Below are 23,439 nucleotides of genomic sequence, written 5' to 3'. Positions count from 1 at the left end.
TAAGAAAAGCTGTATGTACTACGTGAGAGACCCAGTTAGCCACAGTATGTTCAGTCACCATGACTGAATGGGGTATGGGCATGCTGTGAAGAGAGATCATAGCCACTTAGCAATCTCACTGCATTTTTTGCAGGACTGGGCTTTTTGCCCCTGCGTTTTGGTCAAATATGAATATAATAACTATACTCATCTTTAAAATTCCTCCTTCTGTCTCAGTGTGTTGTAGTGTTACTCCCTACACCCTAACCTTTCCTCTTGTGCAATGCTTCCAAGGGGCTTTTTATGTTTGACAATGATGGACACTAACTCCCCACAAATAAAATCTAAGTCATTGGGAGCTACAGGTTCTCAGCACCTCTCAGGATTAAGTCTGTATTTTGCAGAACACTTCTGTATCCTTCAGGACAGGAAGTACAGCAGGAGAAAAATCAATGTGCCAGGCAAAGAAATAACAGGTGGATCAGAGCTTTTTCAATACACACTGTGTATTTTTTTACAAATTGCATTCCCTGAACCACCCACTTTGAAAGAAATCCACTTTCCCACACAAATGCTTTGAGTAGTTCAGGTTACACAGAGAGACTGTCACTCAAAAGAAGACTTACAAGCAGCGTTCCCAGAGCTTAACAGCATTCCTTTTTCTCCATCAACACTTCTTTTCCTTTGTCTATAAAGGTTGGTGGGACTAATTAGTCCTCAACACTCCATTATAATAACAATAATATTACCTAGCCTATATAGTGTTTTTCATCAGTAGATCAAAAAGTACTTAGTAAAGAAGGCAAGTGTCATTACCTCATCAAGTAATACCCACTAAATAATCAGCTCTGCTGCTGCTTTAATCCTTAAAAATGGTGTTTTAAAACCATGAAGAAGCCAAAACATAAATCTCCAAATAATACGCCTTCTCTAGCAAAGGAGATTACTGCCTGTTCAGTGGAACCCAAGAGGGTTCCGTGAAGCAAAAAGGGAATATATTTGCAAAGATACCACATCGGATTAGAAGGGACCTTTTCAGTTATTGAGCTAAGGCCCAGTTGTCCCATGCTGATATATCATATAAGCCTTTTCTTAAACAGCTCGAGTTTTGCCTAGAACTAGTGAGAGGTTTTTGCCTTTCATTAATCCCACTGAGAGACTGTGCCAGAAGTGTACTGATTTGATGAACAGATACTTTCCTCCAGTTTCTATCCTAAATGCATTGTTGATCTGATAAAAACCATTTGTCTTCGTATTAACAGTATCTGTTCATCTGAAAAGCTCTGCCCTGCCTTGTGCATTTAGAAAGCTCTCAATTCAGTAAAGGAATGGAAAAATACAATTAAGTCTCCCATTCTAATAACTAGCAAGCTCTATCAAATTTTGCCTGTGGCTACTGACATATACACATTACCTACTACCTTCCAGTGTCAAATTCAGCTTTCCTAGGAATATTTATGAAAAGTCCAAGATCTAGTTCCAGAACAGTTAGAATCACCTAAGAGTCCACTATAGTATATTAAGATTATTCTTTCCCAAGGTGCCTTACTATACACTTACAAACACTGAACTTAATTTGGCATTGTATTGTCCTGCTTTAAAAAAATCTCATGGTGGAGATTCCACAACTGTTCGTGATCTGTTAGGACACTTCACACTCCTTATATGTAGAGCTGCTTTTCCTCATGGCAAACTCTACCTAAATCTCCCATTGCTGCAATTTAAGGCTGTAACTTGTTATGTGCAGATCAAATCCACTTCTGTATGCAATGAAAAGTCTAGTGGGCTTGAAACATTGAATACAAATGTGCAGTCCACATCTTCCCGAGAATTTCACTGTTTATCAACCTTTCTCTCTTTAAACAGGTATAAACACCATATGCTTTAGGACAGTACTAAGATACACTTCTTTCTCAACAAACATCTTCAGAATAATACTTAAAATGTCTCACATTACTGCATTTGTGAAGTTCTGATTTTTTTACCCTATTTTTGCTACCTAAAGGAGCAGCAAAGACCTCCTCCTCATACACTTTTTTTCTCCTGCATCCTTGGCTGACATCTCCATCAACTTGGTAACAATATTCTGCTGTTTTCTTTGGAGATAAATAATCAGTAGTATTAAAGTAGGAATGTATCTTGCCTGTATTCTGGATTCTCACAGCCATTATCTCATGTCCATGTTCAGCCAGCCATCTGGAAATAATGACAATGTTGACTCTTTCATTCTCTTCACTTTTCTTCCTTTTCTTCAGTTTCAGCATCCAGAAGTGTACCTGTCCTTTTATATATGCATAGAAGATAATTACGCAAAACTTAAGTGTTCTAATTACTTCTTAAGTTTATTATTTTGTGATACACTGGAACTGTTGATTAGAGTACAAAGGCAGAATAGAACTTCCTTATCAAGTTCCAGTCATTCCCTTTCAGTTATTTTAGTCTTCATATTATTTTTAACCATATAACCACCAGTTGTCTTACTGTGGGGTTGATGCTCTAGGGCTGGACTGATAATAAAGAGGTGCTGGGAGGTCTAGAGAGACCTAAATTAGCCTTAAATAATCCTTGCACTGTCCACCATCACCAAAACTACCTCACCTGCAGGATCACTTTTCTCTTTCTCTTCAATATATTGTACATTCAATGTTGTATTTGCTCTTGAGAATTCTCTTTTAACAATTCTTAACTATTTCCTTCAACACCACAACACTGATTCAGTTAAATCCACAAACACACACTTGATGAGTGATCAATTTGGTCAACTGATCAATTATCTATTTGCAAGTTTGACTGGTAGCTTTCATGTTTAGAGTGAATTTCAGATACAAAAAATCCCTGTAATTTCAAAAGACTGAAACCTAAAAGAATAATTTGGAATCAATAATAACATACATATTTCCCTGATGCTGAATCCTTTCACGCATATGTGATGCTCAAATACAACAATGAGGTTAGTGTGAGGCACAGCGAGGATGCTTTTAGTAATATCGCAAATGATGCTCTCATAACAGAATGCGGTGTCTTCCTGAATCCTCAAAATAATACCCTCTCTTTTCCATATGAATCGGCTTTTTTACTACATCCCACTACTTGCAATGCATGCACATCTTTTCCTTTGTCTTCTCTCCCCATTCGGATTATTAAGAAAACACCAGCTCTCAGCACTCCAGCTTCCTACCAAGAAACTGCATATGACAAGTGACAGTAACACCTGAGCATGGGTTTTTTCCTAACTCTCATTCATTAGCTCCTCCATCCCTAGTTAAACCCTCATGTCCTCAGGTTTCACCACACGATTAGAACATCTCTTCTGTGAGACCCACTAAAAACACAGCTCCCAACCTCCACCTGTTCTTTTTGCAATTCCCACTCTCACTCGCTGAAAACCTGGTTCTTCCAACAAGCACCACTTAAAATTACCATGGATAATCTTTCCACAGGTAGAAGCTTTCCATTTCCTGTCTGCCTCTGAGCAGTCTCTATTCCACCACAGCTCCTAAATCAAGTATGTTATTTTTGTGCAACCGAACTCTAATTAGCACAAAAACTTCCCCTGTTCAGAAATGGCTCAGATTTTTCCATAACTTCTGTGCAGCCAAACTATAACAAAAACACCAGGACCTTAGTACAATATTTCTAAGCGGTATCAAAATAATAGAATATCATATATTCCTATTCCTCGTAATTTACTGCTGGATATATAAGATAAATAATCATTTAGTTATTAAAAATTTAAGTCTGTTCAGTGATGCAAATGTTTTCCCAAACAATTTGTTTCCAAGGGCAATACCTTACCCTTAAAAAAAAAATAGAAGGAAGTAAGATCTGTCATCCACCTCTGTACACCAGATATGTTCTTAGATTGCCATCCAGTATGCTCTAAACATTTTTTCCCAAAGAAAATACTATTATGCTTTGTTTCATATGGACAATATTATTCTAGAACTGCCTTCCTTGAGTCAACCTGTAAAATAAATTATCATGTCAATTAAAAGAAAAACAGTACTAATTGTTGTAGATCTGTTGGGGGAGGGGGGTTCTTGCCTTGCTTTAGTGTTAGCAGTTGCAATGGGCAATAGCAATTTTTTCTAAGCTGATGTCATTTTGTCTTGATTTACTGGCCTATTGTGTTTTCAGTCCCCAAGATGGAAAAGTGGCTATTGTAGCAAAAAAGCTTTTTTTAAAAGGCCATTTAAAATAAAGCTCAGGAAGGTTCCATGGCTAGAAAACTTAGAGGCCTGCTGCAGTTACAAGGCTTATCCCAAGTGAACAGTGTAGACAGAGGCCTTTTTGGAAGCTAAAAAAAATGTAGTGATACAGGAGTCTTCCTGGCAAGAGGGAATAAATCAATCCCCCTAGCACAGCAAAGGGTCCGGCTGGGGAGCTGACTTTTCTGCAGAGATTTTAAAAAGTAATGACTGATTCTGGGTTAAAGTTCTCGGGTGCTCAGCTTGAGCCTCTTCAAATTTGAAGGGGCCTAATTTTTAAACAGGAGAAACACTAACTCGCAATCAGGCATCCAAAACCAGTAAAGCAAGCACAATATCATTCACAATTGCAAACTGCTTAAAATTTTACTTAAGTGCCTTCAGAGCATGTGCTGTACAAATTAATCAGTTACATCGCTGTTCAACCAACAAATCCACTATCTAATAAATGAGGTCTATCTGACACATACAGAAGACTAACCATTTTGCTTTTGAATTCCCTGTGTTGCTTTGTCTTAGTCTGATCTGTTCTTCTTGATTTACAAAACTCTAACGTGGTGCTCCTAATGGAGAGCTTCTGCTTTTAAAGCTACTCAGAAGCTGATAAAGCAAATACCCAAATAGGTGGGACGCACAAATTGCACTTTAAAACCTATACAGACAGTACTTCACTGTCTTATTGTACTTAACAGGTGACAGTAGTAGCATTATCTCAGCAAATAATTTTGTTACGTTTAGGGCCTCTCTATAAGATAAGCTTGTGTGAGTCTAAGATGACATGCCATTTTAAACAGGTATTGCTATGTCAACTGGCGTAGAATTCTGCATGACTGCTTTTATTGGTACATATGCCAGTTTGGAAGCTGTTTAACTGAGCTGGCAAAAGCCATTCTTACACTGCAATAACACTATCCACAACAATGACATAGGCCAGTATAATTGTACTGGTGTAATTTATGAAGTTTTCTATGCGGATTCTTCCTTGTCATCCTGATTCGGTGTGCTCCACATCTGTATTGCACCACAAACCTAACCATACTTCTAAGGCACAAATAAATAAATGAGTAAAAAGAGGAGCTGGAGACAGGGAAGAGATAATATTTTTGAAGGGAACAGGTAGTGAGTCACATAGCAAAACAATTCCTATAGCTTTCAATGTCCTAATTTAACCCATCTTCCTCCTGAATACAATAAAAACCATGAGTCCCTGAAGTAGCTTTGTTCAAGGAAGAATTTTCTCCTGACAGTGGTCCTCAATTAAAGCCTGCAATGATGAAACTCACTGAGATTGACAGAGGAAATAAAAGGAGAGAAACCACTGAAATGCATCTTCAGACGCAGATTATTAAATGTCCCGCAGACATTGGTGCGAGTGACAGCTGCCAGAGCTTAGTGAAAAAAGAGAAGCGGAAAATTAAACTTCTCATTGGGCCTGATGATGATTAATATCTCTTCTCTGAAGAGCTGAGACTGCTGAATCTTTGCTAGTAATACCAAATCACTGAGGTGCAAGTATGGTAGCTAAAGAGAAAGGGGGCATGTGAGAATGTATAACATTGGAGAGAGGGGAAACACCCAGAAATAACTGAGGTATATTTTGGTCTTAAATCTCCTAAAGCCAGACACTCAGAAGGAAGCTGAATGTCACCATCAGCATCTCTGAAGTCAGGTTACTATGAGGCAGCTCTTGGGCAAACAACATCGTACAATTTAAAGGAGATCAATAGTAGATTTAAATCGTCTGGTCAAAGGTATTTGCATTCTACAGGAAGACTACTTAATTCATCACATCTCCATTCAGGTGTACGTGAAAAAGCAACTAATACCTTCACCCAATTCAAACATGTTAGATAATTGTTATTTTCAGATTTACTTAGCTCTGTGTATATTGGCAAAGCTTTAAAGAGAGTTAGTTGGAGTTCCTTGGAAACTAATAATTACGTGTAGCTGTGCAGACAGATTTTTGTACTTGGTTCCTATAATATTCTACAAAATGTAACCTCTCTATTGACATTTTTCCTTAAACCCTTGGGCTTGTAATGCACTGAAGCAAGAGGTGAAATAACTAAATTCATTATAGTTAATACTCCTAGAAAACATTCTGTGTGTATTATGTTTTCAAACCAAAAGAAACCTCTGTTAAAGTCAGTGTAGATCACCTGAGATACATATTGTAATAGTTTGATTAGTAGAGGATAAAAAGCAGACTTTTATAGCACTCATTCGTCTGAAAACATTATTCCTGATAAAGTTAACAAGCAAAATCACTGAGTCAGGTTAAATCAAATCCAATGATAGGCAGGAAATTTACTGATTTTGAAATATTAAAGCTGTGGTATTAGTTCAATACGATTCTGGAATACTGAATGCCTTAATGCTATGAAAAAAATGAAAGAGAAATCTTCCATTTCTTACTGCTGTAAAGGTAATTTGTAAACACTGTACAGTGTTTTTATGTTTTCTTTGGAGAATCGAGATTACAAGATTGATAAAATATAAGTTTATAAGCCTCGATCTCATGAATAATTGGTTGCCAAATTAGTGCTCAAATAAATCTTGTTTCCTAAATTTAATAAACTGTCTTAACTTGCAGCTGAAACAGTGTTTGATTTGATCCTTTCTGAAGGGCTATTTTTCACAGCTGAAAAGGTACAGTGTCCTGGAGCCCAAAACAAAGAATCTGCTCGGGAAATTAATTTTTCTGGCTTGGGATGGCAGCTGATCATCCTGTTAACTACTTTCTATTAGGTATGATAAGGTTAGTAATTATCCCAGAAATTTATCTTTTTTTTTTTTTTTTAAACAGCTATATGTTGTGGTAACTGTAGCATTCTCAGTTCTCAAGGTGATATTTCTTGCAGTGCACTTTATGTACTGCAGTATCTCATAGTCATGATCACTTATTTTATACAAAACAAACTGTTAAAATGATCCCTTTTTCATTATTTTTCCCTCATCTACTTCTCATCTTTCACTTCCTACCTTGCAGCCAGAAAAATCTGGACAAGGATTAAAGCAGGTATTTTTGAACAAGGTGGAATAATTTATTCAAATATGTGCTAGAATCCTCCACCAGCTTTAAAATTAAGTTAAGAAATCTGGCTAGAAGGAAAGTTTTGTTATAACTAGAAGGCATGGGTCACATGCAGGAATTACCAGCCAGTGTTGTTTTATCAGCTCTACAGCATAATACAGCCTGCACTATGCAAGATATTAGAGATACTGATTGTTAACACTCCCTCCGACTGTAAAAATCTAGAAATCTTCACAAGCTAACAAAACTTCACTAACTGTTCTCTGCGATTGTTTTGGAGAAATCTACAGATTTGTCTGCCAATTCCATTTTGAAACACAAACAAAAGACTGCTGCAACTTCTCTAGAAGAGATGTACTGACATGTGAGGAAGGAAAGATGAATGACAAAATAGGAAAAACAGGAAAGGAAGAAATGGTGGGGAGGAACGCAAATACTTTTGGATATTTTTTTTTACTCTACTTAATCACATAATAAACAGATAGCTCTTTTATGCTTTTTATTCCAACAATTTCTTCAAGCCCTTTCCAGCATATAAGAATTTTTATATTTTATTAGCTATGGCTTTATTTCAGCTCCAGAAATAATCTTCTAGATAATACACAAATGCTATGCAACATTCTTTGATATTAAGCTAAGCCATGACAACCTCCATCCCATCTCTAGAGAGCCAAACGAAGATGCTGTTGTAGCACCAACAGTCATAGACGCACTGGTTTTAATCTACTTAGGAAGAACAATAATCACTTTGAAGATGTAGGCGCCAAGGTTTCACAGCCTAGAAAAACGGTGTACAAGATGACCAGGCTGCTTCTGCTTCTCATACTGGCCTATCTCTACCCCTAACAGTATCTGTGCTCACTCAGTCACAGCCAACACAAGCGGGTCTGACTGTACGACAGTCACATCTTCAGTTTATTCTGTAGATACACATTTGGAGTTTTTCAACCCATTACCTTAATGTGTTAAATCCAATCTTGTAAACTACTCGAGGTATCTGAAGTATACATTGGTGATGGTGATTTCATTGGGCATCTACAGGAGTTCAGGCATCAGGATGCAGAGCGCACATCAGGATGCAGAGCGCACATCATAAATTTCTTCTTGAGAATAGGTACAGACCTGTTATTACAAGCTCACTGAAAAGTATCTCATTATGAAACACTGTATTTAGACAATAAAATATTTTAAATAGGCCCATAACTTGTTATCTTTAGGGTTTTTTTTTCAGTAAATGTACCAAACAGAATCACATTCTGTATGGATTGTGAATTTAACTTAGGAAAATGTGATGAATCCAACATTTTTGGTGATTTTAACTTCACTACTTTTAGTTCTCCCCCCCGATTACTGATCTCTGCAAACTCTATCATTTAGCAATTCAAAAGCTAAACAGAATTATACAGAAAAATATTACAGCAGCATAGTTCTAATGGCTCGAACATTGTTAAATTCAAAGAGAATCTCAGGCTAAAAACATAATTCTCTTGGTCCACAACTTTTCCTCCTATTGTTGGTATCTACAAAGTTGAGTGTACCAAGATGACTGCTGTCAGCCCATGTTTTTGAAGTTAGCTGTGCATTTCACTCAATCCTCCAAGGATATCTAGAAACATTTAAAAAAATCTCTTAGAGTCAAGTCTCACAACAAGAATTGCAGAAGGCAAAGCAGCGCAAGAGAGATAAAACATCAAGTGAGGGAAATAACTACTCAGCTGAACAATTCAGTGGTTGTCATGACTGAAGAACGTTTGAAAAGGGTAAAGAGGGAATAAAGAGATGTGTTGAAGATACTGGTATTCTTAAGCTAAGCATACCTAAAACACATCAATCCAAAATCGGGGTGTTAACCTTCACACTCAGTTGCTTTTCCTAAACTATGCCAGAGCATTATCTGCAGAACATAAGAATGACCATACATGATGTGTGAAGTACTTGTTTGAATTTATTTTTAACTTGACTCCTTCCCCTTCTGGTATTATATGCATTTAAATAAATATTCAAAATATAACTTTAAAAAGTACTTGAAGACACCACAAATGCAATTTGTTGTCTAACATGAAAGAATTTGATTTCATACTTTTTCCTGATCTGAAAAAAAAACCCACAAATTTTAAACACAAAAACTCCACAAAAATCAAACAGCGTAAGCCAATTGTTCTGAGCTAACTGAAACAGTCACCAGAATAAAAATGTTACATTTTCAGTTCAATCCTTTAGAAACTTTTATATTTCAGGTATTTTTTTCATCCTGAACGTGTACATTTGTTGACCTGCTTGACTGTTTGCCCTCAAAGCTCATTGGCTAATTTCAAATTACATTGTTAGAGGGAAGGAAGTCAGAGGTAAAGAAGCTTCTTCAATTGCAAGGAACACAGAGAGGGAGATGAGAGATGGTATATGTTTTACCACTGAGAAATACACTGCAGCATGAGCTCAAGATTTATTTAGATACCAGGAGACCCATGTGGGAGCTAGATTTTATAAATGCCCTAATTGTGGGAAAAGCATCTTCAACATCAATCAGCTGCATGACATCAATCACAGCAAGTCAGGCTACATTAGTTGCAGCACTCAAAGAAGGTCTGGTGCACTTTTAAACTACACAGTTTATTTCAAAAAGCCAAGCATTACTTCTTAGGGGTTCGGCTTTTTAAAAACAAAACAAAACAAAAAACCAAGACATCTGAGCATTTTCTGCAGAAAAACATTTTTTGTCTATGAAGTTAGCAAGTACCTATCTTTGAAACAGAGAAGGAGGAATCATCAGGAAATAGCTCTCCTACTGCTAGTCCTCCATGCAGCTTCAGCAGAATTTAAACATCCAGATGTCCCTTGCTCTTGGAAGGAATTTGTTCACCTTTGTGTAATTCAACTTTTATAGACTGCATTTTGCCCAAAAGTTTGTTCAAAGAATGAGGAACGCAAAGATGAAACAAAAACGTTGACAAATCCCACAGATTATACTGAGTGTAAGCTGCTGCTCCAAAGAAGCTGGCAACTTATTCCTGCTCGAAGAATTCCTTTCATTCTGATTTTTATGTTTCCACCAGAAATTACAAACTAAAAGCTGACTAGAAAACGAAAGCCAAGACAAAACTGGTAGACATATGTTTAGAAACACCAAAAATTCCATCCAATAAAGAGATGTATAGAGAGGAAAGGTAAGCCTACAGCCTACTATACTTTTATGAAAGAATAAGCATGTACTTAAAAAAATGAGTGTCAAAATAGAACATGTGTGTCCTGTACTGGAATTCAAAGAGCAATACGTACTTGCTTTCATTTGGCACAACACACTGACAAAAGAGGGGGCTGTTGCAAGATTCATAGATTCATCTCATTTCCTGAGATGGTAATATATTGTTTTAAGGACGTGACCTCTGGCAAACTGAAGAAGAAACAGCACTGACCTCAGTATTGAGGTGTTGAGCTATTCAGTGGACCTTATTAGTTAAGGATAAAATTGTACTGCAGGATCGTATTTAATCTAATTGAAAGAGTGCTTGAGAATAAAAAAAAAAAAAAAAAAAGCCATGGTCCACACTAACTCCGCAGTTTGACCCTCAAAAGCTTCTCATGACCATGTTGTATTTTGGCTTACATTCTTTATCTAAGGTGATTCTCATTTTGCCACAGAAACTACTTCAAATTTCTAGTCACTGCTCACAAGCAGACTGTTTCTTTACTAATGGGGAGTAAAACTCTTCTGTTTTTTCATGTTCATTTGTTAATTTTATTTTCTTAGATGATGGACAGATAAGGGTTCTCACGTCTGTAAAACAAAATCTAATTGTGGGGATACTGACTTGCAACCTAAAGATGATGAGTAGAGAACCAGACTCGGCTTCCACTGCAGGGACCTTCTGGTCAACAGCACACTTGAACCAAACTCCATCAGTACTCTGTGTATCCAAACCACAAGGGTTTCACAGAAAGACAAGTTTTCCAGGATAAAGCAACAAAACTTGTCATAAGTCTGAGGTCTTTACTATCATGGCTGATTTTATTCTTGTAGCATCCCCAAGTAAAAACTGCGGACATACTTGAGAAAGCATCTTGATTGCAGCTGAGATAGAGGCACTTAAGTGACAGTTCTCAGCCTATTTCCTGAAAAAACAAGAGGGGAGTAATCCACCACCATTTACTCTAGAATGGAAATGTACACAGAAGCGGCTTTTATGAAGGGGTTGCTATGAAGCCAATCTTAACTAAAACACATCTCCTGTAAACCTGTTCAGGCACCCATCACAGTAACATCCTTACATGCAGGGGCGCTCTTTCAGGACCTCTTTTCTCAGAACTTTATTAAAAAGACAGCATCTATACAGAGGTTGAAACTTCTACTTTAAATGGACACTGGATTAAGTTTTCTTGTTTAATCCTGTTGAGACACACAGCAGATAAAATTCAGGCAAACTGAACGAATTGTAATGAAAAAAGCAATTTCAGATTTTGCCCCTTTCTGATTACATTGTCTGTGAAAGGATTATTTTCTGATGTTTGTTCATCAGTTGCAAGTGTCTGATAGATATTTTAGCAATTAATTATTTGTTTGCCTCTTCCTCTGAGCAACTCATTGCAAGCATTAAAAATTCAGCCACTTTTCATCACGCACATGGATCATGTGATAAACTTTTGGCACTTAACTGGATAAAGCTGAACTCCCAGAATCAGTTTTCTGATTCAAGTATTCACAAATATGATTTCAAAATCTGCTTCTCATGAATATTAAAACTGGATATTCATTGTTTCTGTAGACAGTCTTCCCAATTAACATATTCATTAGAATATTTATGGAAAGCATACACAAAAAGAGTGTGAACAGCATCAAAGTGAATCCATTTAAATACTGAGATGAATATTTGCAGCCTTCCTTCATTTCACTTTATTGTATTTTATGAGGTGTTTGCCCAACTCGCTTCAATCATGTCTCTACAGATTACTTGGACTAAAACGTACTGCCAGAAAATGATAGTCGCCCAACACTGGAGTGAAAAGAGGACAGTTGAAGAAAGCAAGTCCCAGGAAAGAAGGGAGGGTCTGGTTTTAAAATGTACCCTGCCAGTTAACTAAAAACAGAGTCAACTTCTTGCTCTCTCGCTGACTCCCTACATGATCTCACACAACTTCTACAGTTTTCATCTTAAGGTTACATTACTGACTCTTCCTTTCCTATGAAATATGTTCTACACAGGAGCCCTGCACAGATACTTTGTGGCTTTCAACCTCAAGCGGATTCACCGTGCAGTAATGGGTAACTCAAGTGTATTTTCATACTGTCAAAACAGAGGTGACTGTGAATCTGCTGAGGCCACATAGCCATAGTGGACACTTTTTTGAAGAATCGGTAATCTAGAGAGTGTGTGTCAAATTACAGTTCCAAGCCTCCGTTTTACATGACCTTCCTGCCTGGATGCGTTCCTGTGCCCCCTGCTCTAGGAGTCCCTGCTCAAGCAGGGGGGTTGGACAAGATGACCTCCAGAGGTCCCTTCCAACCCCTGCCATTCTGTGATTCTGTGATTCCGTAAGGGGGATAAGAAACTGCTGCAGATAGCTTGGAAAATGACGCTATTTCTGGAGCTACTGTTGGTTAGTGAAATTGCTATTTTCTTTCTAATGAAAATTCATCATATACTATTTGATTATTTCCCTCTTCCCTGTTTTAAATGCATTCCACCTTCCTACTCTATTACCTTGCCTTTTGAATGTAATTTAAGAATGTTGGAACAATTAGCTTTTTCATTCAAAGTAACTGATAACTGAAATTATGCTGTCCTTGTGCATTATTAAAAACAACAACAGTAACCGGGTACGTTCAAAGGCTATACAATATTCAAAATCCTCTTTAATATTCCAGTTCATAACCTTAATAGACATTTATACATGATTAATGAGGCTTTTAGTAGCTGTTGCTGTCACAGCTTGAGTAATGCCACCTCCAATGAATATTCCAACGGAAGGGTCTTACTGGCAGTGTCTGAGTGACAGCTGTGAAGTAGCAGGCTGCAAAGTACTTTCTGACAAGAGAAACAAAACCCAAAATGAAACAAAATTCTGTCCTATAGAATTGCAAACTATTTCAAAAGCAGAACATGGGAGCTGATTACATTAGGGTGCGTTTTATATCACAGATTCACTAACAAAGACCTTATAAAGGGTTTCTAAATGTAATTTGTAAATGTAATTTGCCACTGCCATGCTGTGGCAAATAAATAACTTAAGTTCTTAGATATGAACACCTGGATGAGTAATGTAATTCCAAATTACATCAAGAACACATAATTTTAGGACACAGCACTGCAGATATAAGTACCAAAAGAGATATGTAGTTCTGGAGCCCTGAAACATATAAACAAACACAAAACTGCAAAAGAATTTAAAAAAAAAAGAGCACAACAATTTCTGCTCTGACAATTCAGCTAGCTCAACTTTTTTAGCTTAGTGAAAAAAAAAAGACTGAGAAGTTATTTGACTACTATATGTAAGTACCTTCAAAGGGAAACATATCCGGGCCTGACAGGGGAATAACTAGCATGGATTTACCAAGGGTAAATCATGCTTGACCAACCTGACTGCCTTGTGTGATGAAATGACTGGATCCGTGAATAAAAGATGACCAGTAGATGCAATCTCCCTTGAATTTAGCACAGCTTTCAGTATGGTCTTCCACAGTATCCTTGTATTCAAGTTGATACTTTACAGTCTATATGGGTGGACTACTGGATGGGTGAAAAACTAGCTGGAATGTTGGGCTCGAAGTGGAACACGTGGAGTTCCTCAGCAACTGTTCTGCAACCAGTCCTTTTCAATATTTTTGTCAATGACTCAAAGGAGAAATCAGAAATCATCAAGACTGCAAATTACACCAAGCCTGGGGGTTGCAGTCAATACACTCACAGGCAAGGATGCCACCCAGGGGAGCCTAGACAGGCTGGAGGAATGAACAAAGCAAAGCCCTGTACCTGGGAAGAACTAACCCTCTCATAATGGCACAGGCTGTGGACTAGTCCTGCTGGGAAGGACCTGTAGTCCTAGTGGACACAACAATAAACATGAGCCAGCAGCATGCCTGGACAGCGATGAAGGCTCATGGCATCCTGGGCTGTATCAACAGGAACATAGCAAACAGACTGTGGCAAGTGACCATTCCTGTTTACTTGGCACTTATTAGACCACATCTGGAACACCGTGTCCAGTTTGGGGTCCCAAATATAAGAAAGCCATCGATGAAGTTCAGTGTAGGGCTATCAAGTTCTATATGGGGCTGAAGTGCTTGCCCTGGGCTTGTTCAGCCTGGAGAAGAGAAGGCTCTGTGGGACTTACCAGGAGCCCCCCGGTACCTACAAGCAAGTTGCAAGAAGATGGAGCCAGGCGCTTCACAGCAATACATTCTGAGGGGATGAATGACATCAGACATAAATTGAAGCAAGGGAGGTCCAAACTAGATATAAGGAGAAACTCTTCTACCTGAGAAGAGTCAAGCAGTGGCACAAATTGCCCTGGGAGGCCATGTGGAGCCTACCCTTGGAGGTTTTCAAGACATGACTGATAAAGGCCTACGAAATCTTGCCTGACCCCAAAGCCCACCCTGATCTGAGCAGGATTTTAATCAGAGAACTCCTGAGGTCCCTTCTACCCTGAATAATTGAGTCTATGAAGATACCAGGTACTGACAATTTTTTTAATTCAGTGAAGAAAAGTATAACAAGAACCATTTATTTGAATCTAAAACGAGATGAACTGAAAAGAAAACTTCTAGCACTCCCTGTGATTAACCAAAAAAAAAAACTAGTGCTGGAAGACAGACAGGACTCTTCACTGCTGCTGATTTCAAATCAAGGCACAATGCTGTTGTGGGACATATTTTACTCAAGTGTACACAAGGAGCTTAAAACATAAGTTAATTGTGTGAACCATAGTGGAATACAAAACAAGAAGTCAGATAAAATGACAAAATGTCTTTAGCTCTCTGCCCGTAATACCTACAAATTAAGGAAAAAGCTAGCTATTGTTTGGTTAAATAAATATTTTAACTGACATTAGTTTTTAAGGAAAAAAAGATTAAATCACACCCCATCCAAAAATGAAAAGAAAAAGAAAACAGATACAGAAAAATAACAGAAATAGTGACTAACTTTATATAATTTCCAGTCGTTTTCCAGTGCAAGGCTTAATAGGTAATAGGCTTTGCTCCCTGGTTTGCATTTAAGATTAATTCACACTGAGAGCTTTAAATCACTTCAAATACTACGTAGCAGCAAATTTCAAGATCCGTATTGAGCTCACTGCAAAAACAAAGGATTCTACACACACAAAAATTTAAAGCAGCATGCCATTATCAACTGTGGACACAATTAAAATAGTCATTATGGCAAGGCAGCATAATATTATTCTAAAAGCAAAAAGGTGAGGCCTGCATTTGCTCAGCTTTTAAAAAATCAAACAAAATCAGTACTGTGTTGCCTGCCAGATCATTAGTTTTCAAGTATGCAGTCAGTACCCCTTATATTTCCGAATCAACATGAATCCCAGAAGTGTTTCATTCTAGAATGAGCTCACAGAGTTACTGCCCATTAAAGCAGAATTTTAAGTAACCAAATAAATTTGCATAAGCAAATATTTGTACTGGGCATGTAACTAATTCAAAAATGTATGTAATAAACACCAAGAATCTTTACATGTTCTTACCTGTAATTTAACTTGGAATCCAACTTTGTTTTGAAACAAAGCACAAATTCATCAGCCAAGGTTACATGAAAGAAGCCTGACATTTCAAACAATGCCTTTTTAAAATTATCAGACTGTAAACTAGTGTTTCAACTGTTTTTAAAAGGCTGAAATACCTTTCATTGTGCTAAGATAACTACAAAGGCCGAACAGCTTTTTTTACTCTTGCCAAAATAACATACCTATGGCCAAATATAAAATGCTCTATCTCAAACATACAAAAAAAAAATTTAAAAAAAAAAAAAAAAGAGATCCAGCATCTTCTAACCTCACCTAACTGAAGTACCACTGCTGAACTCCTTTAAGGCCAGAAAAAAAGTTCATCAGAGAGACAGTTTAAAAGGCAAAGTAGTGATTAATCCAAATTTGATTACAAAAAGCGCTAGTTATATAGCTGCAAGTCAATGCACCTACAAACTTGAGGATCTCCACCTGAAGAAAGAAGAGGACAGGAAGATATTCCAGCTATAACAACCCACCACTACTCAGAGGGTTATGGATTCAAACTGATTTTATATAAAGAGATTTTATATAGGAATCCATTGATTTTCTGTGTTCAACTTTCTAGCACAATAAGCATAGAGGCAGTGGCCAGAACTAATAATCTTCACACAAGAGCAAGAAAAGACCCTCATGTGTTTGCAGGTTTGGGCCATGGAGGCATTTATATAACTAAATCAGGAGCCCATAAAGCATTTCACAGAATTCTTTGCTGCTACATTTATGCCCCATAGAAGAGAGTCCCACCACTGCCTGACATTCCACAAACTAGGTACCACTATGTGTTCTCTGGTCCAGTGTGCTGCTGCTCACTGGACCACAGGACAAGAGAAAGCCTGCTGCTGAGTGATCATTACCTAGCAGAGCCCACTATGCAAAGAACCATGCCTGATACCCATTTCTCTGACTTGTACTGTAGGCCCTCCATGCTCCAGTAGCTAGATACACTTCCTACTTCATGTCCCAAAATCAGAGTCAGTGGCCCATGTCATCCACATGCCCGGAACACATACAGACGCCTTTTAAAACACTTTTAAATAATATTAAGGGCAGATCTGAAATAAGACATTAATTTTAACTAAAAGTAAAATCTTAAGGGGTGTAGAATAGATCAACTTTTAAAAATTAGAAAACATGGATAATAAATGAGTAGGGTGGGTTTTTTTGTTGCACTTTTAAAAAGTTTAAAGACGAGAGGAAAATCAAATAACTGGGGCCAGCAATTACCTCGTCCTCAGCAGTGAGCACATGGTAAGGGAGGCCTGTGGTTGAAATCTGCAACTTGGGAACTATTTCTATGCAAGCCAAACCAGATTTATTTAAATAAAATCAATGAGGATTTATCTGCATTTGTCTGCCCTGACAGAAATCATTCAACACCCCACTCCCAATCATTATTCCCCTCCTACCTTCAAAACTCCCAGCAAACAGATAAATCCACGTAATGGCTGGGACGAAAAGGACGGTCAGAGAGGCAGCCAGGAATTTCCGTCGCCCTCTGCAGATTCCCAGCATTCTCTCAAGAGTGCAGATTCCCAACCCAGTGCTGTTCCTATGTCGGAAGCAAATAGTCCACAGCCTCCCACATACTACTCCCTGAAAAGGAAAGGAAAAAATGTTTTAACAGCTTATCTCATTACAGAAAGGTAGACAACACCAGTGTTCCTAAAGAGTTAAAAGAACAAGGCTAAAAACAGGGTTACCACAATTGCAAAGCAGTACCCATTTCGACATTATCTATGACTACTTAATAATAAAGCAAGTTTTAGAAGTCACACCAAGACAGTAAGTCAATAAAACACATCATATCAGCTAAACACACACACAGCTAATCTTACAAAGAGACATTACCTTTATTTGTTTTTTCACCACCCTTTTACTCTACAGAAGCTCTGCGTTCTTTGATGCCTATGTGTGGTGGTGCCCCTGGGCAGATAAGAGAAAGCCACCTGTATTTCTTTCCCTGCTCCCAAAGAGCAAAAGTCACACCAATGAATCAATGAGCTGGCTGCAGGTGGTCATGAACTCGATAGGGTGAACTGAAAAATTAAAGGTAAAGGTTGGGGGCAGAGGGATGTTATTAAAATGACCCACTTTGGTAATCAAAAAGCAATGCTGATGAACTGCTATACAAAAGGGGAGAGGAGAAAGAGTAAAACTGGCAAGGAAGTTTCCTTAGGCATAAAAGGGGATATCAGGAGCTTCAGACAGTAGGCTATGAGAAAAGGAGAGCATTCTGGAGAGTACCACTGTTTCCATGTTTTCATGAGAAAAAAAAGTAGAATCTTAATGTGTTTAAATTATTGTTCTGCATTTCACAGAGGCCAAGATTGCAAAATAATCTGATTATTTTTATTCACAGGAAAATGAATATTCCCACACCAGTGCAAGCATTCAGGGCATAAAGATAATGTTTCTCATCTTTTGATTTTTTTTTTTGAAAAAGGGAGGAAAGGCTAGTGTTGACTAGAGAAGTTGGAGAAGGAAAGGGAGGTATCAGTCCATGCATATATAGTTCAAGCTTTGTGTAAAAGGGCGTTACGTTTTCTAATTTAGAAAAAATAATTGGTCTACAAGAATGATAGGGCAAGAAACACAGATTATGGTAGTAAAATGTGTTTAATAACAGTGCCCTTTGGCTTGTGCTTAAACTAGTACTAGAGCTGAAATCAGCAGTTAAAGCATTTCTACACTGACATATTAACAATGGCTACTGTGTGCCTTGAAAATACGTCTGAGCTCTACAACTCCATGTATACTGCAAAGTCAATTCTGAAATCAAATTACAGCAAAAATGAGAATTATAAACAAGAGAAATGGGTTCAGACAAAGAACTCTGCTGCTGGAGATACCTGGCTGGAGTAATCAGGCAAACTTACAGCTGTTCCTCGAACGTTCAATAGAGCCCGCTTTACTACACTACAGTTTAAGAGCCATGATAGTACTCCTGACCTTGGAACTGATAAAATGGACTACAATTTGTCCAGAGCCAGCACAAAAAGCATTCCATTGTGTCAGCTTTTCAATGCAATGAATGCCTCACCACAGAGGTTTTGCACAAAATATGTGGACAGACTTTTAATATTAACTACTGTGGTATTAGAGTCACTGTGTTAGAGAGACACACACATTTGGTAGATAAATTGTGGAGAACTCTTATCTTTATTCACTGTATTTGGATAACGATTACATTTCATTTCTGTTCCTTACATCACATATCTTGTACAACTATTCTGAAGAGAGTTCTTTACATGCCTACTTGAAAAACAGAGATAATTCCCCTGGCTTACGTGTTCTATACTTGCTATATGTGTGTATATTGCAAAGAGCATATAATCACTTACTTTAAGTAGGAGTATTTTTTTTTTTTCCTGTAACATCATGGTGTGCACCACTGACATCAATCTGTGCATGTAAAAATGAATCTTTCAAAAAACAAACTCACAAACATGGCTATTCTCCAGTAGCAACATCCTGTAACGCAACATGCATTAGATACATACTGCTCCTGTCAATGATACCTGTAAAACCTACAGGTAGTGAAGTAAGAGTCAACACTACATGTTTCTGAAATCATGCTGTTACAAGTACACTGATACCAGTTTTTGGGATAATGACACCCACACTCCGAAGCTTGGGGTTATAGTGCTGATAGTGGATTAATTAATCCTGACGCTGCATCTCTAAGAAATAATTCTTTTTTTCCTATATATATTTTTAAAATACCCATGCATACTAAGTTTCTGAATAGGTCAACATGGAGGATAAAATCCAGCTTTTTTACTCCATGAATGTAAAGTACCTAAGTACCCTGAGAAAGTATAAGGAGCAACACCGAACAACCAATTCAGCTACAAAGGAAAGCTAGGAATGTGGCAAATTCAGCTTTCTGCAAATTGTCATCGTTCAGACAAAACAGCCAAATCATTCTGCACATTCATGCACATCTTTTATCTCACCAGGAAGACGTTTGGGAAAACCCTAGACAGACAAGTCAGCTTGTGATGGATCACGCTAGAAAATGTTGAGATACTTCTTATAAAGGTGCTTTAAAAGAGGAAAGGGACATGAACTATTTTAAAGGAAGTTTCTACTGTCTTCCCACCTCTCCAAAGTCGTGAATAGCTTCCCTTGAGTCTCAAATATTCATTTTCAATGTATAAAATCATCACACCTGCTGAACATTTTTTTCCAAACTAGACAATGCATCATGTGCAAACCCTACACAAGCAATCATATAGAAGTCCCATGAATGGTAATGAAGATGTTTAGCTTAAAGGAAAAGCGTTGGACTCAATGATATATTATTGGTTTTTCTTGTAAAGAATTTTACCTAGCGTACCATCGTCAAATAAATCAAAAGAAGATACTGCAGTTCTTTGACTTGGTTTTCCTTTCAATTCAGCAGGTGCCAGACTGATACCTATCATGAAAGGAAAGTGACTGACACTCCCTGGAGCAAGGGCTGAGTACAGAACAGGAGAGCACTGTGGACATTTCTGCCAGATAAGCTTGCCATTGCCTTTCAGACTTAAGCCACAGCATCCGCGGCTCCTCAAGCCATAGTCCTACTGAATCAGACTGTCACCTGCCTAAAAGGACTTGGAAAGCAGTTTCATGGTAGAGGCTGAAAACGAAGCTACTTCGGATGTGACACTGCTAGCTATATTCACCTTTTCAGTAATAACAAACACTATAAGATGGTTCGCTTTATTTACACAAATCCATGTAGTGTTCCTTCCCATAGCTTTCGGTCTTAACAACTGTGCTAACTAAACACCTGTAGTCAGAAATACATAGCATGAAATATGTTGGGGAAAAAAGAAAAAAAGATAAGGAAGTAACTGGCCAATTTAAGCACAGGACCTAGGTGTGATACTGCAACCAAAAAAACAGTCAGTGGCTCCTCTTAATCTGTTGCCCAATGTTAGTATTTTCAGATACACTGCCTGAGCCACACTGAACGTCTGCAATGTTAGCCACCTGTATTGGATTTATCTCAAAGCAAGGGAGATAAAAATTAGAGTTTCTGGTAAGGGGTTTGCAGTTTGAAACATGGCCTTAGCTTCACTCCTCCAGACACAATCAGATTTTCTGCCTGTGCCACAGATCCAGAGAAGGTGCATGCATTTCAAGATATTCTTCTACCTTGGTCTTCAATCTTTAATGTAGTGGATGTGCTCCAAGAGTATCATATAATTATATTTTAGAAATCCGATTAAATAAGTAATATCCACAAAAGTTAGCTGTATGTACATCGTGCATGTATGTCTTGCTGTCATTAAGTCAGAATCTCTATAGTTCTAAATACACCCTGTTCAAGATTTATAAAACCTCCTGCACATGTACAGATCAACAGACTTTAATAAAGCAACCTTAGGCCAGCTCATGCTTGATTACTGCTAGTGGTGCTATAAAAGGCAACTAGCTTGGACAATGCCTGTGTGAAGGGTCACAGTAGGAATTAAAATAAATTGGGTTTCTCATTACAAAGACTTTCTCATAACCTTCTTACCACATGGCAACAGTGAATGGAATGACTTTTGTTACCTTCACATATGGTCAAATGCTCCCATTAACTACACTACCTGTCAGAGTGGTTGCTTTGTTCTAAATCAAGGATCATCTTCCCTGCAAAGTATGAAGCAGCTCTCAATGAGTATGAGCAGCACATATATTAAAGTATGTAACACAACACTAATCACATTGGCATTCGGTTTGGTACCATAAAGGCAGGGTGTGGAATAAACCCAACATTATGAAATAAAAGATGATAGAATGAAATGGTACATCTTTATTTAAATAAATATCCCTTTGTTAATATATTCTACTTCTCAAACTATTAGAACAGAAATAGCATTTCAAGGAAAATGCCATCTCCTCCCTCATCAGCCTCTTCTTCTCCCACAAAGAAGAACATGCTACAGAAACAAATCTAAGGCTCCCTTTGCTCCCAAACTCTGAGTTTTCTTGGACTGGAGATCTTCCCCCCGAATCAGACTTCTAAATCCTACGGCATCGTGACTTTAAAGAGGGATTTGGAGTAAACTTAGACTCAGCATCCACTTCAGAAGTTCTGTAAAGCCACTTTAAAGGAACAGATTACAGCAGAGTTTCCAAATACTACCAAATTCACTCCTCAACTAGTTACAAGCAAATAGTCCTATCTGTAAGAGAGAAAATAGCCAGTAAGTTGACAGCACAAATTAGTTCTGCCTTGGAACTGTGCTAACTGCTCCGAGGGCACACAGGATTGATACCTTCTTTTATATCTTCACTCAGTATGTGCCATGACTCAAGGAAAATTCTATCAGTGCCCTGTTAATCAAAGTTTTCTAGAAGGTTCCAGCTGTAAGCAACATCACCACAGGAATGGGGATTTATCCTGACAGTAGACAAGCCACAGACGGAGAGAAGTAAATAAATAATACGCTTTCACATTTTTCCTGTTTCATTCCCATTTATTTCTTTATACGTATGTACACACACACACATATATATATATATGCATTTTTAATGGAATTTCTTTTTTTCTTTCAGGCATAGACTGCTCAAAAGGAGGAAAGCCTCCAACTTTAAAAATTATCAAGGAATGATACAATTTAACATCAACAGGATAAGAATCTTTTCCTAAGTCTCCACTAAAGTGTCACTGATAGTATGGGGGGTGGGAATCTATCAGTTGAGAAGAGATAGCAGTAACAAAACACAACCATTACAGAAAGATCAATCTTGCCTGATATTCACATTTCATTTGCAACCCAAGAATGATACTTATTTTCAAAGCAGCTACTGACCTTGTTTTTCAATGAGTTCTCCAAACTCTACTTATTCTACTGCCTCACCTATATGGGCATACAGCACCAGCACTTCCTGACTCCCCAGTTTATCTCAGGTCTCACCACAGTTCAAATAAAGTGAAACAGAGCCTGACTTGGTTTGTGTATGGCAGAAGTCTAAGATACTACATATACCTACTAAGAATACCTTAGAGCTTGAGATCCCAGTGTCATTGAATTACAAACATACTAGAGACCATGGCCAACCAGCAGTAATAACTGATAGAGAATCTTTCAAAAGTAAAGCAATTTTGCTCCAGAATCACAGTTTACACTCAGACAACAGCATTATTACATATCTGAATTTCAGGCTTAAAAAAAGGACAAGGCTCAACATCTTTCCAAATCCAGGTCTCTCCACCTGAAATAATGGCAGGAGGAAAAATAAAAAGGAACATACTACTTGTTCTTGGCTGGAAGAAAACATCAGTATGTTGCTGCATCATTGCTCTCCCTGACTGTATACCAGGGCATCTTTCTCCTTCATAATCAAATACTGAAGAGTCCTGGGTTTGTCCATTCATTAATTCCCTTTCTTAGGTATTGTGTACATGCAACCACACAGAAAACAAAATGGTCTTTAAATCAGAAGTCGGGCGGTACATGCAACACACATAACAACTCTCAAGAATTTTGATGTTAATACTTT

At 37.8% G+C, this 23,439-nt stretch overlaps 1 protein-coding gene across 3 annotated transcripts in view; it reads right to left on the bottom strand.

Moving 5' to 3' along the window:
• The window catches only part of LARGE1 (LARGE xylosyl- and glucuronyltransferase 1), a 291,802-nt gene that overhangs the window by 187,336 nt on the left and 81,027 nt on the right, over positions 1–23,439 (bottom strand). The window contains exons 1-2 of one of the 3 annotated variants that reach the window (XM_064455722.1): positions 17,361–17,420; positions 2,123–2,175 (exon numbers count right to left, since the gene is read on the bottom strand). In XM_064455722.1, coding sequence (XP_064311792.1) covers positions 2,123–2,147 — 25 coding nt within the window. In that variant the 5' untranslated portion in view covers positions 2,148–2,175; positions 17,361–17,420. Of the gene's footprint in view, positions 1–2,122; positions 2,256–17,360; positions 17,548–23,439 lie in introns of those variants that run through there. The other 2 variants (XM_064455719.1, XM_064455713.1) reach the window with 2 other exon arrangements.

This window comes from Phalacrocorax carbo, chromosome 1 (genome assembly GCF_963921805.1).
Source record: "Phalacrocorax carbo chromosome 1, bPhaCar2.1, whole genome shotgun sequence".
Taxonomy (NCBI): domain Eukaryota; kingdom Metazoa; phylum Chordata; class Aves; order Suliformes; family Phalacrocoracidae; genus Phalacrocorax; species Phalacrocorax carbo.
This window is presented reverse-complemented; position numbering and strand designations above follow the sequence as displayed.